This window comes from Sebastes umbrosus, chromosome 1 (genome assembly GCF_015220745.1).
Source record: "Sebastes umbrosus isolate fSebUmb1 chromosome 1, fSebUmb1.pri, whole genome shotgun sequence".
NCBI lineage: Eukaryota > Metazoa > Chordata > Actinopteri > Perciformes > Sebastidae > Sebastes > Sebastes umbrosus.
In genome coordinates, this window is record NC_051269.1 from 17041867 (window position 1) to 17066705 (window position 24839).

The following is a 24839-nucleotide window of genomic DNA, read 5'->3' on the forward strand; positions in this document are numbered from 1 at the left end:
TGTGTCTGATTTGTAACGTATAGCTACTGTAAGCAACAGTGGTCTTTTATAAATAGTTTAGTTTTATTTGAAGCATTCAACATATCTTTCCAGAAACAGTGCCCAATACAATAGAAGTACATTTTCATGGGAATATTTTCTTCTGAAGGAAAAGTCACGATGAAACCTGTCCGCAGTGAGATGTGCAGATTTTTTCCTCCATTGTATCGGAGTGGAGAGGCACAAATCACAGAGATCTCACAGATAGGCTTACCTCCACTAATATTATACATCCGTCTTTTGTAAAAGAAAGTGTACAAAATGTGAATCATTTGCCATGGTCATCTTTCGAAAACATTATTCATCATGTCATAAGCTGTCAGTGTTGACCTTTAACGGTCTGCGCCTGTCACGAAGCTGGTCCTGAAATTTAACTAGCTAGCTTAGGTGCAAGCATATAGCTAGCTAGCACACACACACACACACACACACACGCACACACACACACACACACACACACACACACAATGTTGTTGAATGTCGACAAAAAATGCTAATAATGGAAAACTGAAATATTGAATCTAATGGAATGATAAAAGATTAAAGATAAAATATAATTATAGCATTAATAAAAGTAAGGCAAGATATTCAGAAGCTTTATTTTATTATTATTATTATTTTTTTTTACATTTGCAGTAGCATTGTCAATGGGTTTTTAAAGGTGGCCCCAGCGATTCCACTGGTTGCTGCGATTGCGTGGGACCAGGCTTTAATAGAAGGCGGTCGCTGATGAGTGTTGCTATTGTAATTATTTACTTTTCCTGTCATTTTTTTTTTGCCACATGGGGAACCTTATTGTGTGTGGCCCTCAGCAGGCTTATCTTCAACACAGCGAAGGCGTCCAGTTAAAGCTCTGTAGATCCAAGCTTTGTGATTTCAGGAGACTATAATTGACCACCTCTGACTGCCAAGCCGAAGCTGTGGGAGCTTGTTGGCATCAACCCAAGTGAGCCTGCCTGCACATCTGAGTGTTTGTGTGATGCAAATACGGCTGACCGCTGATTCTTTTTTGTCTTCTGTTTTTTTTCCAGAATGCGGGAGAGGGACCTACAGAGCATGTGCAGAAGGGCGCTGCTGCTGACCGTCTGTATGGTGTCTCTGTGGGGACAACTGACCAGCGCATCGTCACACAGAAGCCACATAGGTAGGCCGTTACTGTTATTGTTCCTGGGCATCTTGCCCAGACCAACCAAAGTCTACTACTACTGGCTGCTGCTGCTAACAGCTCAAGTGTAAAGCTGAGGATTAAAGAAAAGTACTGGTGTAATATTATTCATTCATATTGTCCCTATTACAGTCATTGTCATGAAAAGTCGAAGAAGAAGAAAACAGTTTTAATGTATTTTGCAAAATAATGGGACTTCTGGGAGGGTTAGGAGAACAGAGAGCAGTAGCATCAGACTGTGGCAAGTACACCAGCTGGATAGATAAACAAACAAATGCATGATAGAATTATACCACGGCTGTCAGTCGATTAAAATATTTAATCACGATTAATCGCACGACTATCCATAGTTAATCGTGCTTAATCGCAAATTAATCACACATTTTTTATCTGTTCAAAATGTACTCTGAAGTGAGATTTGTCAAGTATTTAATACTCTTATCAACATTGGAGTGTGAAAAAGTTTATGCAAATATATATATATATATATATATATATATATATATTATTGGAAATCCATTAACAACACAAAACACAAATATTGTCCAGAAACCCTCACAGATACTGCACTTAACATACAAAATATGCTCAAATCATAACATGGCAAACTCCAGCCCAACAGGCAACAACAGCTGTCAGTGTGTCAGTGTGCTGACTTGACTATGACTTGCCCCAAACTGCATGTGATTATCATAAAGTGGGCATGTCTGTAAAGGGGAGACTCGTGGGTACCCATAGAACCCATTTTCATTCACATAGCTTGAGGTCAGAGGTCAAGGGACCCTTTGAAAATGGCTATGCCAGTTTTTCTTCGTCAAATTTTGTTTAAAATTTAAGAGTTAATGTAGCCTCCTCGCGATGAGCTAGTATGACATGGTTGGTACCAATGGATTCCTTAAAGCTAAAGTAGGCGAGATTGGAGCAAATATGATTAAAAAAAGTTATTTTTTATAAAACGGTCGCTATATCCTGACAGTAGTGCATGAAACAGGTAACCTGAAAAAAATCATGTGCCTCTGTGTCCTTCGGTGCTCCTAATTGCATCTGCAAGATTTCACATACATAGCAGTAAGGACTGATCTGAGGTCTGCTGTCCAGCTGCCGTATATGAGAGCTGGCTGTCAATCACTCGCAAACTTCGACCAAGCGGTCAAACTAGGCAGCGCTGATCAAATATGAATCAATATTATGTTACGTTAATGCCTATTTCTCGACTCAAATGATTTCAGAATCATCTTGTAGTGCACGGTTTAGCTGTAAAATGAGAAAGTTTGAGACGCCAACGCCATTGTGAAATCTGGTGAAGGAACACCAAGTTCCGGTCACATGACCGGAGCACAGCCAATAGGAACGCTCTCTCAATGAAATTACCTGTGATTGGTCAAAGTCTTCCGTCACGGGCTAGATTTTCTACAGCCTGAAAACAGAGCCATGAGGAGGAGCAGAAGTCTAGTTATCTCTCAGAACACTTGAATTACAATATGCTGAAAGGTTATTATGGAGTTTTTACACTGGCATTATCCTTTAAATGTCTCGCTGAATAGACTTTAATGACTTTAAATTGAGGGAAGACAGAGCATTGATTGTCCCTGCATATCTACATTATTGTATAAATTAATTTTCCCAGGAATAAAACCCTTCAGTCATGAGCCATGTATGTGGAGTCATTAAACCCACTCTTCCTGTTCCTGTTAACTGCTTTTAGAGAATGTTTTATTAAAACAAACTGGGAAAGATACAGCATTTTAAGCTCCTAAAGAAATATATGTTTTTAAAGACATCTTTTTTATACTGAACAATAAATCATCACAATAAGACGATAAAATGCATCATAACAACTGATTCTATATCAGTTAATCATAACACATGTAGGGTGATTCCAATGGATTAAAGTTATCTCACTGACTGCATCCTGAATAAACCATCACAACCAATTCTTTACAGGCCAGGTCAGTTGCATGTGTTGGACACAGTTCACCTCACTGCACTTTTAAAAGAAACTGATATAATTAGCCGAGCTTTCTCAGTTTCTCAGCACACATTTACTGCAAGGTTGCGTTTCGTGCAGTCATGCATGTCCAGCATCGCATGAAAAAAAGGTAACACCAGTACAGTGAGTGTGTGTGCATGCATCTGTGTGTGTTGGTGTGTGCGTGTGGCAGAAGACGAGACCTTTCATAGTGATTTCCCTTAATGGAGAGATGGCCTGATCCCTGGGCGGATCGGTAGAAATTGTGACTACACATTGAAATAATGAGCCTTATTCCACTGGGGGACAAACGGCACACATTGGCTGGAGGGAAACAGCTCCACGTTGGCTGAAAACAACAACATGACCAGCAAAAGACTTTGATAGGGCATCAAAATCCAGGGCTGTGACAGAGTAGACGACACAGGGAAGGGATGAACATCATATGAAACGAAATGCATCATAGCATGTGCCTTGTTGAGGTGTGTTTCAAATCAAGTCGAAGCACCCATTTCAAATGTTATCAGCCCATTAAATGGCCGTTATGACTGCTATTATAATGCTACAGATGGGGCAAACCCGCACCTTGTGAAACTGTTGCAGTTTTACATACAGTACATGGTTAAAGTTGTGAATTGAAGACGTTAGTTAGGTTTAAGAAAAGATCATGTTTTGGGTTAAATAAGTTTGTTACGTAACTCAAGTTTCACAATTTAACTATTTACTTAAGTTAAATACGTTACTTACGTGGTGCAACTTACCTTGCGTATGTAAGTTAAAATAAGTCAACATGTTGAATTTTGGTTTCACACTGGACATGAACAGCGGCCTCCTGGGTGAATGTTCTGTGGTTGTTTGACCGATCCATCGCACCCGACGCCCTCCCTGCAGACTTGTCGCTCTTTGAACTACGCCACTCGATCTCCTCCCTTGCTCCCGTCATAATTACTTCTGCCACTAGAGGTCACCACCTAACCTAATTTTGAACCTCCCTGCAGTGATCCAGCTTACCAATTGATGATAACGGCCCACTGAGCCAATTAGGAGGAAGAATAGGGCCAACAACCTGAAATCTATGCTCCTGGTGACAACTGATAACGGCCATTTAATCAGCGGTTAACATTCAAAGCAGGTGGTCGAAGACAGAAGAAGAAAAAGCTGTGACAGCAGAATTAACTCTCTGTCAGCCTAATTTTTGACTTCACCAGCTGTTGAATAATTTGAATCATTTAATAGCCTAATTTCAGAGAGACCACAGGACATGGGAGGCAACTGAATGTTTTATGAGCTAGAGTTAATGTGTTAATAATATGTTATTGTTCCTTCTTAAATGGATTGACCTGATTCATACTATGTACTATTACTATGAAGTAAACACTCTATAGTAATGCCAACAAGAAAAAGTACAAGACGTGCTCAGAGACATCAATTACAGAATGACTTTGGAAAGCTGCTGCTGGTGTCAAATTTGGCAAGTTAACAATCAGGAAGCTAAATGTTTGTCTACTTACTTTACTACTTTACTTTACTACTACTACTAGATTTACTACTTCATGTTTTAGATTCTGAGATGTCAGTCAAAACCCTGTTAAAATAAGTGTGCAATATGGATGTGGGATGCAGTGTGTATATTATGCTCAGCATCTTTAACACCTTTTCCTCATGAATACAATCAAGAGACATGAGATAAAAATATATTATATAAAGTAACGTCCTCCGTCCACATACTGGTGTGTACTTTTGTTTTTCATGGTTCATGTAGGCCCTGTAGTTCACAATAAAGGAAATGCTTCAACATAGAATTATATTTCATCCAGAATTATATTATATTATAGTGTACTTTACATTTGTGATAAGAATTTTGGAATTGCCCATTCCTGTTTCAACATGACAAAGGCCGTATGCACAAAGTGAAGAACTGCTTTTATGAGTTTAGTGTGGAAAAACTTGACCAACCCGTCTTCACTCCCAACTCGTTAAATACCGCCGATTGGGCAACACCGCTCGGCATCGGAAACTGACACACGGAGGCAACCTTTAGCGACAGTATGTGACAAACCAGGCTTTCGACTAACTCCAATGTAAACCCATATGCGGCGTTACTCAACGGTTGGAGCAAGTGACATAATATTAATAGCGTGAGAGTCCGCTAAGGGTGGGCGGGAGGAGTGATGGATGGGTCAAACAAACACAAGACTTTCAACCAGGAGACCGGTGTTCTTGTCTCTTGTGAAACTAAAAGTAACGTCTGTCACGTCAGTCGTTAGTCACATGACTCATTTGTATCGTCAGTCGTTAGTCACGTCACTCATCGGTATTGTCAGTCCCGTGAGTCCCGTGAGTCCCGTAAGTCGCTAGTCAGTGACGTTAACTTCTACCACGACCGTTTCCTAACCCTACCTAACTGGTTGTGTTGCATAAACCTCACTTCTTGTGAAAACGGAAGTTTATTTTTAAAGGACACTATGATACATATATTGACACACCGTCCCTGGTCCGTCCAAAAGCAAGAGGGGTACCCCGTGTGTCGGTCTCCGATGCCGAGTGGCACTGACCAAGCGACGGTATTTGACGAGTTGGGAGTGAGAATGTGTTGACTTGACTGGTCGGCACAGATGACCTCGACCTTCATCCAACAGCTTTGAGACGGACTGGAATTCATTATCGGCCAACCAATAGTTTTGGTTTGAGGTGTTCAGGTGTCCACACACATTTGACCACTACAACTCTACATCATTCATGGGGAACCACATGTTTACTTTTCACCTTCTCATGTGATAATCCAGTCAATTCATTCAATGTTTTCTGAATATATTTGCTGATTGTAGACTGACAGTAGAGTGGTAAATCCCACTTGTGTGACTGCCAACATGTTGGATAAACAATTTAATCTTCAGGCTTACATCGCTCTCTCTTTGGTTTTGCATTTGTCCCGCTCTTGTGGTTTGTGCGCTTATTCCTGTGATTTATTAGGAGGGAGAGAGGAGGCCAACACAAGTAGCCTGGCTCCGTTCTCCCCGGGCTGCGCTGACACTTAGGTAATCACGCAGCCTGTCCCTGAGCTACGGAGGTCAAGTCAAGGTGGACCCAGTAAACAAACCTCTTTAGCCCTTCTGCTTATTGGGGTGGGGGCTTCGCCAAAGCAATTGAACCTTTCACCATAGCCTGACTGGAGCACGCTGAGCCTACAGCGCGCACACAGAACCCCTGTAATAAGACCACTGCATCCCCCAGAGCACCATCTGCATTCATTAGCTAGTCATGAAAGAGTGGAGAGGGAGAGGAAGGGGTGAGAGGAGAGTGGTCTGGATTGAGAGCGAGCGTGATAACAAGTACCCTTCGGCTGTGCAATTTGTTTTGGTCCTGTCGATAGGATTTAGACTGATGATGTGGCCAGGTCAAATTGCGGCCTCATTACTCAGCTATTTAGATACTTGGATACTTTTTTTTCTTAACAGTATCTCACTCCGTCTCATTTAAAAAGCAGTAATCAAGTTCTCAGTGGTTTTGTTGGTCAGCGCCTGCGAGGGCAAACGCTGAAATGTGGTAGAGAGGAAAACAGGCGTGAAAAACACATCTCCCACTGAGGCTGTGTGATGCGACGTGGCAGCAGCTCCCCCTTTTGAGATAAAAACGCTCTAAGCAGTTTCATTTACAGGTCGTAAACTCTGTTACATTTTTAAATATAACGCATTAAGCCACATGGCTCGTGGATTGCTACACATATTGGAATCAAAATGACTGAGGTGAGGTTTACGTTGGGTTTATATCAAGGTCCCGTTCTATATTCACATGCACACAAGGGGCCGCGCTGCCTTATTAATAAGATGAAACTGTGCAGTGGCTCTCATTTGGATTCAGTGGAATATTTCCATATTTGCTTATGGTAGAGGCTTTCTAAAAACAGTGTGATGCACTCTAATGGCTCATTCTCAAGCTGATTTTCATGCTTCAGGGGATTTTTTTTTGTATTCTCTGCAAATTGGCTTTAACTTTTTTCTCCTCTTTATTTTCAGTGTTTCATATTAGGAACAAACTGATTCTCCGGAGCCCAAATTAATGGCAGAATTCAACAAATATTTTTTTTTTATTTTTTTGCCTGACAGTAACTTTTCTTTTTCTTTTTTTTTTTTCCCTCACCACTGTCCCAGTCAGATAATTTTTTTTGGAAGAGATATATTAAGATGTGCTACATTAATAAAAATTGTAAATTCTAATATGCTTACTAGATAAATTGGAGTTGTTTCTGTGTGACAGCCTGGGGGGAAAAGCCTGTGAAGAGAGCTTTTCATGCTTGATGGGTCTTGAAACCAGGCTGCAGCAGAGCTCTTTTTTTTAGTGTTAAAAGGCTTAGATTATTTTAGATATTCAAAATAATATAAATTGTGACAGCCAAACTTGGAGTAGCCTGGGGTAGATCTAGTTATTGTGTTTTGAAAATAATTAAAATTATTATTTTTTGTTCACAGTGTACCAGTAAAAAAATATTAAAAGGGGAATTGCTAGATGATTGAAAAAATAAGTTTATCTTTATACTCTTCATTTTATACTTTTTCCTCTTTATTAACATTAACAATCAGGAAACAGTCACTGCCAGAGGAAGAAAGGGACCAAAAGAGGGCAATAGAGTACGGCTGGGTGATATGCCTAAAGTCTTCTATCTCGATATACTGTAGGTCATTTCATATCTCCATAATGATATATATCACAATGTTTTCTAGTAATTAAATGAATAGATAGTCTATATGAAATAACCATAGGGTCAAACCTATTTTTATACCCCTGTGTGAATTAAATACTTGACAAATAAAAAGTACTGATACTGAATATTTTAATTTTAACTTAATTTAATAATTATTTAATTAAGAACTTAAGTGCAAAATGAACATCAATTTAAAATTATAGAGAGAAAGAATATAAATATTTCCAGCTATACACTGACTATGTTAACACACAAGTACATAGTAAATCAGAGTAGTATCAGATCAGGACAATAGTTTGATTTAACTGAGTTTGATCAGATTTTCTGATAAATTTGAGTTAGTATGTGCTTATTATCAACTAAACACTATAATTGTCTATCACAATACGATTCCATTGACGTCTCAATACACGATAAATTATCATATTGAATTATCGCCTAGCCCTACAATAGAGAAGGGGAACCATCAGATAAATTGAGCCTGACTGAAAAACAAGCCACTGATTTTAGTGGCTGTCCCACAGGTCAGTTAGCGCTTCATTTGTCAGTTCAGCAACACAAATTCAGACAAAACATTTTAGATAAGGAAATATTCTTGGGGGAAGATTTCTATCCCAGCGAACTGGACCCACACTGTGCATTTTCTACCTCATTATTTCTCATCAGGAGCTTCAGTACATTGGTTCCTCCAGTTTACTGGCCTGTAATTAGCCCTGTAATGCAGTATATCTTTGCTGTTGTGTTGTAGCATACATCAGCCCGCTGCACACTCCACACAGCAGGTCAGCGTGGAACCCTTGCCCAGGGGTAGCATGACATTATACCAAGCGGCAACTGAGCAGGTCACCCCCACCCTGGGGACGTGTGGGGATGCGGCTGCGGAGCATTCGTCCTGACATTTGGAGAGCAGGTGGACGACACAATGGTAGACGGAGATAGCGAGTAGAGGGAGATTGAGATGGAGATGTGGGGCTGTTTGAGATGCACTGTGGGGATGACAGGGGTCAGCTCGCCCCATCTCCCGGTGGCAGCTACCGAGATTAGAAAACCATCAAACGTCCTCGGCCATACGCATCGGAATGGCAGCTGTATAGATGAGCCATGAGTGGCTGTGTGTGGCCTTGGTTGTATCCTCTCTGTGTGTGTGTATGTGTGGTTGTGCAGCCAGCAGGGGAGGGGAGCAGGGAGATGGTGTATATGCAGAGAGAATGTCAATAGTTTTATTCACATGCTTAGAGGAAACCAAAGTTCACTCCTTAGCTTGTTCTTTTTATCATGTGGGTAGTAATGTTATAGTGATAAAAAACATAAAAGTCTTTTTATACATCTGCCGAGTTTAAAGGGAACTTCTGGTTTCATACAACCTGAGTCCTATTTTTACTCGGAGGGAGCCCAAAATGACTGTGAGGACTTAATGCACGGACTATAAGCCATGTCTGTTTTGGAGTATATCAAAGGTTGTGTTTGAAATTGCCTACTAACATACTACCTAATACTCAATCTGTACAGTTTGTACTGCATACTGTGTACTAAATTAAGGTTTGAGTTAGGGATGCATCGATCCGACTTTTTCGGTCCCGATAGCTACACCTTGGCTTTGGGTACCGATCCGAAACCAGTGTTTAATTAATAAGCTGTGTGCCTCACTGTGTGAAGGTGACTGGGATCATTCTTTTATGTGTAAGGCAACATCAGGCTGAACTTTAACATTGCGTTCTTTAAATTGTAAACCAAAATGTAACAAATAAATACATAGATATAAATTTACTGAATTGTTATTTATTATTAAAATAAATTGTACACCAGCAACAACAATTAACAGGAATTACAAGTGTAAATGTTTTAATGCAGCGACAAATTGGTCAAAATTTAGATTCAAATATCAGTATATAATGTATATAGTATATAAACATAGAATTCAATAGAATAGATCGGCCCCATTGTCACTGATACCCGATCCACCTTTTTGAGTCAGTATCGGCCTGATATCCGATCGGTGCATCCCTAGATTAAGTATGCCGACAGTACCAGCAGACTGTTCACACTGAAGTAAACTCAAGCAGTACGTTTTCTCTGCATCACCTGACCAAGGTGAAATGGGGTGGAAGTAGATTGAAGTTGTTGCTGGTACTAACTGGCTACCCCAACCGTCATCTCTTGATATTGTTCTCCTCCCAACCCCAGCTTCATGCATCCCTGAACACACCATTCAATGCTGGTATGGTGTAGAAGGAAATTAGAAACACTTGTCATCATGTATAGCATATTATTTATTTAAATGGTGAAAGTGCTGCAGAATTTTTTTTAAATGTTGATAAAACGTTTCAAGTTTTGAGTTCTTTCGATTTAAGGGGGCATTCCCGTGAAGTTTACCAGCTGGGAACTCATATTTCTAATTATTCTGACACCACATGAATGCAGCACAAATGCTGTATGTCACAATGTTGATGACAGTGAAACCGCATTGCCACATGTGTCAACAAATCCACTCCTGTAGTACCTATTTTTCTTGTGAAATGAGGGATTATTACCAACATTTCAGATGCACTCAGTTTTACCTCAAAATGAGGTAGATGATATACTGTAGGTACATATATGATAGTTCATCACACTAAATGGTTTTCCTCCTAAACAGAAATAGGCCTGTAAGCATACATTTTATGAAATCATCATTTGTAGAAGTACATTTTTCTGAGAATGACAATAGTTTAAATAATCTGGATAAACTGTTGGTCTGATTGACCACAATGTTGGCAAAGACGCAACTTGTAATAAACCAAATTATTACTCTCAGTATCTGTACTCCGCCTACATTATAGTGATTCACATCTGATCAGAGGTTTTAAGAAAACTGTGACCGGGACAACAGCTTAAAGTAGAATCTGTCTCTGTGTTTTATTGTCGCGGATTGGACCCATACTGTGTCACAATCAGATACGCCAGCAGTCTTCTATCTCCATTTCCTCTCTAATTACAGCTTAAATGTAAACCCATTATCCCTCGCCACATTATGAGTTACCTCTAGCTATTCTGAAACTCAAAGAAATGAGGATTTTCGGATTTTGATAGAAATCGAAGGAGAGCCCGGTGATAACGATTTGAGCTGATGAATGCAATTAGTGGAGAAGTGCTAACAGCATGGCGGTAATTGGGTCTTACAAACTAAAAGCCTGCCCTTACCCAGCAATTAGAGCAACCTCCTTTAAAGTTAGTCAATTGTATTGCTGTTAATGGGCTGTGCTTGGTTGAAGCTTAGCACGAGGAGGCACAGTCCCCTTTCAAATTGGCCACATCGCCGCTCCTCGTCTGTGCTCTGTTGAAACTTTAATGTGTTGAAGAATTTTTGAAGCGATTAATTTGTCCGTAATGGTGATTCACTGCTCTACAGACTGTGTTATATGAGAGGCTGTTTGATGCATGTTGCTACATAACATTAACTTTGGAATCAGTCATTTATTACAATTCATGTATCACAAAAGAGGAATAGCACCGTTGATCGGCTTTCAAACATATTGTTCTGATGCTCTGGTGGTGTTGCTGATATTAAAGGAAGGAGGGCAAAGCCGTACATTTACAGCTCTGTTGTAGTCTCTCTTTAATTTGAATACTATGAATAAACGTTTCAGCACATGTTGCCTTCTATAGCATAAAGACCACAAATCATTTGACAGACTGGTGTAAAGACAGTTAATTCAAATCAATGAGCTCACTATGAGCTCCATTCCACCGTATTTTTTCTATTTATATGTATATGCACACACATGTGTTTATATTCTGTATTTTTTACGACATGAATGTTAACAATTAATCTTTGCACTTTCTTTACTTAACTGCAAATGTTGATTCTTTTGTAGATCGCTTAATTTGAATGCAAGCATCCAGATTTTTCTATATTTTGAGATTTTTACTCTGTGTTTGTCTAGTTTTTATTTGCTGGTTCCTAAAATGATGTTTCTTGGCACCTCATGACCCCTTTGTCTTTTTCTATGTTCATGACGATTAACGCTTCTGCTCATTAATATGAATCACAATGCACTATATATGGGACTCAGATAATTTGTGGTTTATATCCTTCAGGATAAAAACATGATAAAAAAAAACATGATACATAGAATAAAAAATTCTTAATATAGTTAATGTCTACCTCTGAGTCATTTTCCATCAGCTGCTGTCTTTCTGTACCCAGAAAGAACGGATGAGTTTGCCCTTTCCCTCATTCGTATATGGGTCGTTTTATTAATAAACAATAACAAAAGGTCACATTTTTTATTTGAACAAAGATAACGCTCTTAAAAGTGCTACAGTACAGTATAATGTGTGATGTGATACTTTTTTTATATTTGGTTGAGCAAGGCAAACACAGGTTAAACATTACCACATGCATGACATAGCGTATACAGTGAGACAAGCATTACATTACAAAGACTCAGACAGAGGAGAGGTCCAGGTTTTGGCAAACAAACTATTCTGTCATTTAGGTATGAGGAAGTGTTGGATAGATCATAGGTGCCAGATGTGGGTTGATATGGTGGAGGAATTCATGAACAGGTGTGGTGCATGTGTGGTTTATTATGATCTAAATTTCTTTTTACAGAGAGAAAATAATATGTATACAATAAAGATAGAAATGTACAGTTGGGAGTTGGTGCTGTACCCCGTGGAAGAGGCAGCAGAAAGGAGAGCAGGTGATGCAGTTAGTTCATGTTGAAGAGAAGATTATATTTTCCAAAAGACAAAGAAAAAAAGTTACAAGTGCAGAGAAAAAACTTTTTGATCAAACCAGAGAGAACTTTATGAAATATTTAGGGCTGTCAAAGTTAACACGACAATAACGCGTTAACGCAAATTCGTTTTAACGCCACTAATTTCTTTAACACATTAACGCAACTTGTTATTTTTAGGTTGTAGCTGGCTCAAATTTAAAGCTAGAGTGAAGATCCTGGCATCATATGTAACTAGAAAAACATAAGGAATCCATCGGCACCAACCATGTCATACTAGCTTGTTGTGTAGGAGGTGAATTAACGCTCTAAACTTGCACTAAATTTTGGCGAGGAAAAACTGGCACGGCCATTTTCAAAGGGGTCCCTTGACCTCTGACCTCAAGATATGTGAATGAAAATGTGTTCTATGGGTACCCACGAGTCTCCCCTTTACAGACATGCCCACTTTATGATAATCACATGCAGTTTGGGGCAAGTCATAGTCAAGTCAGCACACTGACATACTGACAGCTGTTGGGCTGCAGTTTGCCATGTTATGATTTGAGCATATTTTTATGCTAAATGCAGTACCTGTGAGGGTTTCTGGACAATATTTGTCATTGTTTTGTGTTGTTAATTGATTTCCAATAATAAATATATACACACATTTGCATAAAGCAATATTTGCGCGCTCCCATGTTGATAAGAGTACTAAATTCCCTTCAAGGTACATTTTGAACAGATAAAAAATTCGATTATTTTGTGATTAAATATTTTAATCGATTCACAGCCCTACAAATATTGATAGACAGAAAGGTTGGACAATAATTTGTTTCTGAGGTGATTGATTGGTGGTTCGGACTGCTCCCAGCACAGTGAATCCTAACCATGTTTCTGCTTGAATCCTAAAAATTCTCTTCATCCTCCAATTTTTCATCCAATTTTTGTCGATGAATTAGTAGCTGCATGTACTGTATACAAGCATGGAATCGCAAATTACACGTTTGCTTTTCTGATGTCTACTTTCATAGACTATTTCATGCTCACATATTTAATGAGTCGCCGTAGGCTATATAAGAATAGGACATGTTAATGCTGAAGTTGAGTTATGTTACGCTAAATGCTCTACAAATGGTTTCTAGTGTTTTCTGGAGTGGCACACACACAGTATTTGCCTATAGAGTGTATCATAGCAGTTTAAGTAGCTTAGCAGGCAACGATGTTTGAGTCATGATGGAAACAGAAGCAGACAGGTGCAGCCATACTGAGACGTGTTAGTGCAGAACCAGTCAGATGGAGGACAGAAAGAAAGGCAGCCAAAGATCATCGTATTTCAACCCATTGAGCTTTTTAGGAAAGGCTTTCATCTACACTGTCAAGTTCACTATGACAGAGCATCTAAACTAGTGCATCAAACATTCAACATACAGCATATAAAGCAGGTGACACAAAGGAAATGGGTCTGAACCATAGACTGTTTGGGCCCCATTTAAACCATCTATAGCGCGGGGTCTAAAGTGTATGGCGCAAGTGCATTTAGGGCGTGTCAAACTCCACGTGCTAGTTTAGCGACACATAATCTGGGTGCAAAATAAAGCGCAAGGAGCAATGAAGTCTTATTTAGTCTCTCACTTAATCATAGGTGTGTTTTGGGCGTAACAGGAATCAAACCAATCAGAGTGTCATCTCCCATTCCCTTTAAAAGCCAGATGTGCCTGCACATTGGCGCATTGCTATTTAAAAGGCGGATTCGGCAAATTGGAGAAGTGAGCTGTTTTCTGCTGAGTATACGGAGCAGATGAATGTGGTGTTTGGCCGGTGGTCCCTCTGCCTCCACCGTCTCCCACTCCTCTGTCCCACCAACAACTCCATTTGACCTATAACCTATTTAACCAGTGCAGGAGGCACGGGTGGGGGGCAAAATTCATCATATGATAATAAGCCGTGCACTGCCGGAGAGGCGTCGTATAACGCACGGATCCATTGGCCTCAAAACGCCGCTGTTTTGCTTTTTGCTGCCTCAAGTTAGCAATGTGCCAACAAAGCACCTGACCAACTAATTTTAAGACCAACATGCCCATGGGCGCACAGATGGGCAGAAGTACATTTGCTACCTACACAACGTGGGCGCTGGGCGTGCAAATGACAACTGTATCGGTCTGAAACTAGCAATGACAGTTGCGCTGCACTGTGCGCCACTTTGTGCCGGGTATAAGATAGGGCCCTATGTCTCCGTGACGTCACCATAGGATTCTGAAGAGCCAAATTCAAGCTCAAAGTCGACCATTGCCATCTTAGTTTTTTGGAACCAGAAGTGACCACATTTTAACATAGGGGTCTATTGACTCCCTTTTGCAGCCAGCCTCAGATAGTCGATGAACTGCAGTTTTTGGCACCTTAGCATTGGCTTAATTTTTCAGTCTCGGAGGTTGCCGCTTGGTTTGAACTGATGGTCTGAGCAGATTGTCTGGTAGTTTGAGAGGCTTACACATTGAATCTCTTAACCACAGTGATTGACTGACAGACAGATCTGAGGTGACCCTATCTTATCAAAGATACAGTATGTGATATTTACAACCTGATGTGTGGACGGTTCCTGTGGTGCGTGGGGATTACAGACTTCAAAGAGCATCGACCAACTGCTGAGTTTATAGTAGAGTTCAGGCAGAAGAATCATAAATAAAAGTTAAAAAGATGCAAGAAATCTGCGTTTCTGGTATTCTCGTTTTTACAAGTTACAAAAGGTTGATTAATTATGAATCAGTCCTTATACTGTATGAAAAGCCTCAAGTGTGAACACCAGTATCCAAATCAGCTTAATTCAAAGGGGCTGATTGGTAGTCGAGTCAAGTCGTGCCAATTAATTTAGAGAGCTCATTTAAAAACAAAAAGTACTGACGTGCTTTACCGAGAAGTTTAATGTACCTTTAAATCAGAGATTTTCAAACTATAAAGCGAGTTGAAGGGGTGGGGGGGCAGAGGGAGAGATGTGAGGCAGAGATACTGCGGTGAAAGGGACAGGTGCATGCAGGTGTTTCTGAAGACAAAAGGAAGTTAGTTATTTTAGTTTAGCCTGCATACCAACACAGTCAACAGTTGCAGCAGCAGCAGTGGCTGAGACGCATGTGCTTAAAACCCTTAGCACCCGATTGCCCAAATTTGCGTCAAAAATAGCACTCCTTCTTGGAGTCATAACTCACTCAAAAATGAACACACAGACATGATACACATATTCTTATATTCAGTGTGACTTGCACTTTCTGAGGATATCAGTATATCTCTGTGCATCACGATTAAATGTCCATAAATCAACTCAGAATTCATAGAGAAAAAAAAACGCTCCAAACTGCAGAACTTGCCTGAGAATCATCACATTTTTAAATTTTCTTCAGCATCAAAGTATCCAATGATGGTTGTATGTACATCCATGGGTACACTGCAAACAGGAACGGCTCATAGCTAATTCGGCATACTTTTAATAGTGCTAATTTGCCAAGATGTAAGTAACAGAAGGTTAGATAAAGAACAATATTCTGACAGCTAACTTTAAAACATGTATCGTGTTCATCATGATCAATTGAAATTTATCTTCAGGATTTTCCTCTTCCCTCTGAGGCCTGGTTCTGTAGCTCTGTTGTCATTAAGACAGCTCGACATCTGTCTCTAAATTGGCATATAGTATTATTTCAAGATGTCTGTGAACATGTCGGGAAAGTTTAATGCCCTCTCTAAACGCTAATTCCTTGTACTTACTATTACACATTTGCGGTCTCCAATCGTAAATATAATCCATTTGCCTTAACAACTGTCCCCTGAAACCTCTTTTCCATGCAGTTTGATAATATAAATCCTGACAGACATTTATGAGTGCTCATCTGTAGTCAGGCGACGTTGAGAATAGAAGTCGGAAAGAAACTCGTCAGCTGTTCAGCCTTGGGTGGTTCCTTTTTTTCTTTTAAAGTAATGCTACGCTATGGCCTGATAGTTATTCACTAGAGGCCCGATACTGACTGAATAAAGTGAAATATAAGCTTCTAAAATGCAGTCTATCAATTGCTTGCCTCCATCTTCCGGCTGCGCTCCATGACTTTTTGCCTTCTGGCTCACATCTCCTCAGGAATGAAGTGCAGCACCGAGTGTCCACATCGGACCATAAAAACAGCAACTGAGGCTGAGCATCAAGTTTATGTGAATGGACTGGAGCATAAAATGTAATGGGTGGAACCATTGGAGTTCTCCTGAAATGGCTTTTTTAAAAGGTTTGTCGACATATTTTTCAGCAAGATGGTCTATTAAAAAGAGGAACATTTATATTGAGCTGTCAGTGGGTGGACAGGTCAGATGCTCCTTTAATAGTGTCCTCAGTCGGCCCGCAATTCAACAGGGGATCAGTGCCGGTGGCTGCCTCGCCACTAACGAGATAATATTGTTTTCCTGGGCGAGGTTTGATTTAGAGCAACTGGTTAAATATACCCCCCAGTTAGCAGCATTGTTAATGTAATAACATGACAGTCTGATTTAGAGGAGAATAATCTCCGATCCTCCGCTATGAGTAATTTTAGGCATCCCATCCTTCCTATTTTCAGACTGCTTGCTGCTCTACTTTTAAAGCGGGCTGTCGTCTCCCCCGTTTAATGAAGACGGATCCATCTGCGGTTCAGATCATTGTGGCACTGTCATTGTTACAGAAATGTACAGTCTAAACTGGGGGCCCTCCTCCCCTTTTAGTTGAACCAATCCTTCTTGTTTCATGACACTGTGCCTGTCACTCAGCTCTGAAAGGCATCAGTGGAATCTGCTCAAGATGAAGAACATGGGAATCCAGTTGGAGAGCAGAGACGGCAGCCGTTTAGAGCAGACATGACATCTGCTTGACAGATAACCAGCATGTGTGCATGTCAGATGAGAGACCAGAGGCAGCAGTAGGATCTCTGGCTTCTCTTTTGTCTGGCTCTATGGAGACCAACACAGTCATGGTGAAGCTGGGCATGGAGAGCTTTTGATTACACTATAGAAAATTCACTTTCATGCATACTACAATATAATATTGTGTTATATACAGCAGGTTACTGGATCTAACTTATATAGCAAAGCAAAGTCAACTACCCTTCACCCAAAATGAATGAAATGAAAACAACTTACTTCATATGCAATTAGTTTGCATCAGGAAATATGTGTTGTAGGAAGTGCATTGCTGCAGAATAGAGCTGCAACGATAAATTGATTAATTGGCAACTATTACATTAATCACCAACTATTTTGATAATCGATTAATGGGTTTACGTAATTTTTAAGGAGAGAAAGTCAAGGTTCTCTGATTCCAGCTTCTTAAATGTGAATATTTTCTGGTTTCTTTACTCCTCTATGACAGTAAACTGAATAAATTTGAGTTGTGGACAAAACAAGACATTTGAGGACATCATCTTGGGCTTTGGGAAACACTGATCAACATATAATAATAATACATAATAATCAACATATTGATCGACAATGAAAATAATCATTAGTTACAGCCCTACCGCAATTTTGTTTACAAATAACAAAGAAACGCTTTACCGAACATATCTGCAAAGTCTACTCTGCCAACATATTTTGGTTGGTGTTCCCTACAACAATCTGCTCATGTCAACTAAAGCATTTTTACAGTTATGTTTTGGCATCTCAAAGTACTAACTAACAAGGTTGGGTAAAGATTCTTGTTTAAACATTGAAGCTTGAGCCACGACATGGAACCCACTGTCTTTTTCAATATTTAATCGAATTCATCTTTCCTTAACTTTAATCTTGTGGAGTTTTTTTGGTAAACACAGTGTACTACACTCAAATTCACAAAAGGAATTGCGCAGCTTTTGCAGTCGCTAAACCATCACAAATAAGACAATAAGAAACTGTGTTATTCTCAAAGCACCCACAAACAGTTAATCAGCCAAGCAAATAGCGTCTCTGTCTTCCTGTACTATTTGCACGTATTTAAATTAGGTAATATCCATAGATTCGGCGCAAAATTGACCCTTTTCTATGCAAATGAGCCTCATTGCAAAACCCGTCCAATTCACAAAGATCAGCACTAATAGCCACACGCAGTTACAGTGAAATCATTAGCATTTTTAGAGAGTTGGTGGTAACTGAAGCACATTTATAAGGATTTATCTTTATTGCCTGAAGTTTTGAGGAATGCCCCTGCGCACCTCGTCGGTCAGGACTTGTAGCTCGTGGTCTAAAAATTAAACTTTTCCCCTCTGCCATTGTTCTGCCTACTGTGTTTTTGGCTCAAAGGCAACATTTATATTTAGCCACATGGATAATTGCAATCAGATGCAAAAAAAGGGCAAATTGCACTAAGCAAAACTGCAAAACTTGAGGTGAAACTTGCTATCGTCATGAATGTGTTACGCTTTGCCCACATGCTTGTGTATGTCCATGTGTGCACAAAGAGATACAAATGAGATACACACAAAACCGGCACCCACTCTTCAAAACATTGCTCCTTAGAGCTTCCATACATGTTTTAGCCACTTTAAAGGGATGGAAGACTCAAACTCTAGCCTCCCTTTGCTTTGTATGACCAATTCCAACCTGGCCTCCTGGATTGTAAGAAACATTGCTTGTAAATGTAATCCAGGCAGCAATTATACTTCCACAAAACATGTTTGGCAAAGCAATTTAGTATAAATGAAATTGGTATGAGGAAGGGTTGGCCATGAGCACCACTGCTTTGTGTCACAAAGATTTCCCCTCAGCCATCCATGACCTTTAGCCTTGTGTTTGTTCTGAAAAGAGAGGGCCAGTTTGGGAAAATAGTTGTCTGCACGATATGTGCTTATGACTAATGTAAAGTATCTCTACTTGTGCCCATGTTATGCCATAAAAGTAACATTACAAGTAAGAAGCCAGTCTAAATGCAGATGGTCTTATTTGCCTATCATGACTATACAGAGAAAGTGCACTGGGACTGGCAACAAAAACACTGAAGAAATGCAGTTTTTACATTCACACAGTCATTTGTAAGAATTTTAATGTTGCCATATCTTCACAATTTCATTGAAGACAAACATCAATTAAATTCCCAATAGCACAGAAAACAACTCAATAAATGTTGCTTGACTGTGAATGACAAAAACAAAACCCCTTTTTTGCTAAATTGCAGCAACAGAATGATAATATCAGGCTATTTTGGAAGAATTTATTTTTTCCCCTTTTCATATTATTGCACGTTAGAGAACAGTGCAAGAGTCAAGATACGATAGTACAGAGACATTATGCAGTTTCTGCTGGTAAAACCAAACAAGATTGATACCAGCGGTTATTTCTAATTGCTGGGTTTTCTTTTCCAGAATAAAACTTTTGACTAATAGTTAACATTCTCCGTAGTTACATAACAACAAGAACATGCAAGCCAAAGCAAGGCACTTCATCTAGTGGTGGTCCATCAAATGAAATGGTAATTAAAGCTAGATATTAGTTAAAGACTTTTTCTTCATATGGAGTAATATTTAGAGAATGTTTCCAGATCTGAATGTAAATCAAAATACATGTAGTGAAAGACAATCATGGTATACATGTGCCAGACTGTTTTCATTCAAGTGCTTGCACTACATCATGAGCAAAATGTAGAAAAATGCCCTTTATTGTACTGCATCTTGCAATGTCGAGATGAGATGATGAAAAATGCACATGCAGTGTTACTCGCTAAAAGCACCAGAAAATCATATGTGATGAAATGAGAAAAAGACTGTAATGGTTCTTTGATGGTGTGTCTGAACATCCCTTATTGCATTTTCAGCGACTGTCTCGAGAATGAGTAACCGTGTCAAGACAACACTGTCTTAGCAGAAGGCTTTGAGTCTGTGTATAAGTCTTTTTTTCTTCTTCTCTGCCACTGCTGTCCCTGGGTTTAATAACTTCAGTAGCCTTTCACTTATAAGGCTGTATGATTCCTTGAGGGACTCCAATTGATCAGTCAGTGGTGGGCTCTAACATCTTGGCAGCCAGATGAATGGTACTGACATGGACTTCATCTAAACCGCCAAAGCATACACTCGGGGAATGTGAGGGCCCACTCATCTGTTTCTTTATTCTCTCTCTCTAAAGATAGTCCTCAGCAAGTAAAAGATTAAAAAATAGAAGAAATTCTGCCACCAGAAAACAGTCCTGTGAGAATAAAGGTCGATGAGCAAGCAATACTCACACTTTATTTTAGTGATTTAAAGTAGTACTCAAAAGATTCATGTTGTAGTTTGGTTATGGTCTGCTTGATTCTTGATCTGGGTGCTCTCACAGGAATAATAAACCACTGAATATAATATGCACTGCAAGCACTCCCTTAGCAGTAACTTACAGTGTTTGTCAACCTGGTTGTTATTCTTATATTTTTGTCCAATATAATCGAACATTCATAGAACATTTTCTTACCATCTCTCTTGTGTTGATAGAGGAAATGATCACAAGCCTCCTACAGATTTCCAAAAAACTTAACTAATACAAATCAACCAAAAAGTCATCTAAACTAAAGGACTGAATTGGTTGCTTGGGATTACCCTCCTTGATAGTGACTCATATTAGGGTTTTCTGATCTTGGGTTAGGTTATGGAAAGATCGGGGTCATGGTTAAGAGAAACCAACGTTAACGTTTAGTTGGCGATGGGAATGCAAACAGAGGTTTCCTTCACCAAAATCAGACCACCCATCCCAACCTCTTTACCTAAGAGGTTTTTGCGGGGCTACTGTATAACAACGTTATTACTACCATCTTAGTTGTGACAGATAACAGTTTGAGGGTGTTTCACAAGCCAAAATTTAATCAGTTTTCATGTAATTCTGGTGTGGTTCTTTGGGTAGTTGTGAACGCAGTACATTGCCGACCAAAACAACCGGTGCAAGACTGCGTGTGAGAGATGGTCTTGGACCGCTTCCAAGCGAACCTTGGACTTCTGGAGTCCGATGTTTGCTTGGAATCTGGGCCAAAGAGAACATACAGAATATTATAAATAAAGTCCACAAAAATAGTGACGTTTATAAAGTAATTCGAGATTAACTGGAGGAGAAGAATATTTTGCGAACAGTAGACCGAATTTTTTTTTTACCTGTTCAATTCAATTCAGTACTTTTATTGCCATGTCAACCCACATTTGATTGGAATTTGTTTTGGTGCAGTGCTCATTAAAAACAGACAAACACACACACATATAAAAAAAACATAGTGTACATAGGAGACAACTACATACATTTATACAATCATTCAAACCAATAAAATGCTAAAATACTATGAGGAGCCTTGTGCTATTGCAACTTCCCCTAAAGTGTCTAGTGCAAAGCATTCCTCAGCAACCTATTTTTTAAATAAAAATCTTAGACTTTGACCAATCACAGGTCATTTTATTGAGAGAGCGTTCCTATTGGCTGTGCTCCGGTCATGTGACCAGAACTTGGCGTTCCTTCAACAGATTTTACAAGGGCGGCTGCGTCACAAACTTTCTCATTGTACAGCTAAACCATGCACTGCAAGATGATTCTGAAAACATTTGAGGCGAGAAATAGGCATTAACGTAACAGAATATTGATTCATATTTGATCAGCGCTGCCTAGTTTAACCATTTGGTCGGAGTTCGCGAGTGATTCACGTTATTTTTTTTACTGTTTTTTAAACCTTTTTTTTGGGAAGCTGTTGCAGGCTCATGCTTCTTGTCCCTTAGCATTGCTCTTTCTAATGTTACACTGTTACATGTTATTTTGACCAAAATTATGAGAATAACATGCAGTTTGAGAAATACTGGACTTTCCCTTTAAACTGAATTCCTGCTTCAGTCTCTCTCTCAGACGTGAGCTTATTTCTTGGGTCTTGCTGGGTCTGACTGTCAACTCAGCAGGTTTACAGCTGGGTAGAAATGAGTCAATCTTTTCTGAATATGGTAATCCCATTAAACGCTGGCCATGTGAGAGTTCTCTTTGTATTTCTCACCAGGCAAGAGGAATGAATGTTTTATACCTCATACGCCTCCGATGTGTTTTCTGCCACATTAACAGACTTTTTAATGTGGCAGCAAACCATTTGAATTGTTTTACCTGGAATTGTTTTTAACTCAAACTCACATGGCCTTTTAATGAGCAGTTTTGGTTGTATGAGATTGGCAGCTGTGGTTAGCATCACAAGCTCAGTTTTACCTGAAAAATATGCTGCAGTTACTTTGTGTTCAGCATGTTCAGAGGTTTTTTGAGTCGACCAAAATGGGTTATCGAGATCTGGAGCAAACAGTATGATTTGAATCATTACTAATTCATAGCTTGTCTCCATTTTATGGCCTACAACCTCTGTTTTTATGGCTGCTGCTGTTTCTGCGGTCTGGGCCTGTGGCCAGGATGTGACTCTGTTTTCAGCGTTTTGATCTGCCTCTGCATTTGTCGACTAGAAAAGGCCGGCTGGCAGCGCGCTGCGTGCAGCCGGATTGAAACAGAAAATACACACTGTATATTTAGCTCGGTGTCCTTCTACGGTGAAAGCCTACTGAAGCTGGACTTGTTGCTTCATGCCTCAGTGGATAAAGAAGTTTGTTTCCTGTCAGGCAGATACGTCTGTTCATGTCAACAGGGTGGTCAAGAAATCACATCTGATTTGACGTTAACGTCTTCGGGCACTCGATTCCGCCTCCCATTATTGGTTACCAAGGGCTGTCAAGTGTGTTTGTTTGATCTCTGCACTTAGTGTTTAGATGACCAGGTTCTTGATTAGTGTGTGTTTTATAAGTGACTGTAAATGGCTGCGTAATTGGTTTGATTATTAAAACGTTTAAGCTGTAATGTACTTCAGTAATTACGTTCCTCCATCCTCCCTGAGTAGGCGTGAAGATGTGCCGGAGTGTACACAGCTGATAATAGCATAAATCCTGTCCGTGATTTACTGCTTATTGATTCCTCTTTGGTTCGAAGCACAGCCATTTAAAAAGAAATCATATTTTGCTCTTGTCAGTGTTTTCGTTGCCCTGATGTCAGTGAATCAGCATCAGAAGTGGTGAAGCTAACCATGAAATAACCTTATCTGAATATTTCCCTGTCTGGGGTTATGTAGCGGGTCATTGATATTCAAGACTTTGTGTCTTTTCTTATTTGGTTTGATGAATTCAAACATTTATGTCCATTGAGCAACTTGAGGACAAACAAGAGAAAACTCGCTGTACTCTTACAGTTATTTATAACACATTACAGTTGACATTCGCTGTTTTCTTCTGGCTATATAATGATGCACCAAAGCCTTAAAGATGATAAAGTTATGTCTAACTTTGTGGCACAGATACTGAATTATCATGTTACAGACGTGTAATTATTTGTGATATTTAGGGTGTGTGTGCTAGGGCAGGGCGATATGGAGAAAATCGAATATCCCGATATTTTTGACCAAATACCTCGATATCGATATTGCGACGATGTTGTAGGGTTGAATGTAGGTGCTTTTACAAAGTATTTACACAATGAGAATATCACGATATTGATATAATATCATTATATTGCCTAGCCCTACAGTGAGCTCAGATTATTAATGGTGACTGGTACCATAACAACACAATAAAAACTATTAGTCAGTCATAAATGAAATTTTGTTACTGTTGTAAAATATCAACAATGAGGACATTTTGAAGGAAATTTGTGGAGCTGTTGAGCTCTATTCATTTATTTTTTATTTGAGGGCTGCTAGAAGGTCGCAGGTTGGAATCCGGCTTTGGGCCCTTCTGTGTGGAGTTTGCATGTTCTCCCTGTGTTAACGTGGGTTTTCTCCGGCTTCCTCCCACAGTCCAAAGACATGCAGGTTAGGTTAATTGTTGACTCTAAATTGCCCGTAGGTGTGAATGTGAGCGTGATTGGTTGTCTGTCTCTATGTGTCAGCCCTGTGATAGTGTGGCGACCTGTCCAGGGTGTACTCCGTCTTCGCCCAATGTCAGCTGGGATCGGCTCCAGCGGTTATGGATAATGGATGGATGGATTTATTTGCATTTCGCTTTTATTTGGTAGTGGCAGTAGAGATACACACAGGAAATGCAAACATTGATACCTCTCTGATGTCTGTATGTTAAATATGAAGCTACACCTACGCCCGGCTCCATCGAAAACACATTATATCTTGTTTGTTTAATCTGCACAACAAACAGTTTACATACAAGTTTTACGGGGGGTTATGTGCAAGACTATTTATCCTTTTTTAGTCTCTGCTGGTTGCCTGGCAACCTCATGGTGATGTCACAGCTCCCAGGCAAGAAATAGGCACAATCACAA

At 39.7% G+C, this 24839-nt stretch overlaps 1 protein-coding gene across 1 annotated transcript in view; it reads left to right on the top strand.

The window, feature by feature from the left end:
- si:dkey-238f9.1 (chemokine-like protein TAFA-2) overlaps positions 1 to 24839 on the top strand; it is a 115815-nt gene that overhangs the window by 65721 nt on the left and 25255 nt on the right. The window contains exon 2 of the mRNA XM_037785463.1: positions 1071 to 1183. Coding sequence (XP_037641391.1) covers positions 1072 to 1183 — 112 coding nt within the window. The 5' untranslated portion in view covers position 1071. The remainder of the gene's footprint in view (positions 1 to 1070; positions 1184 to 24839) is intronic.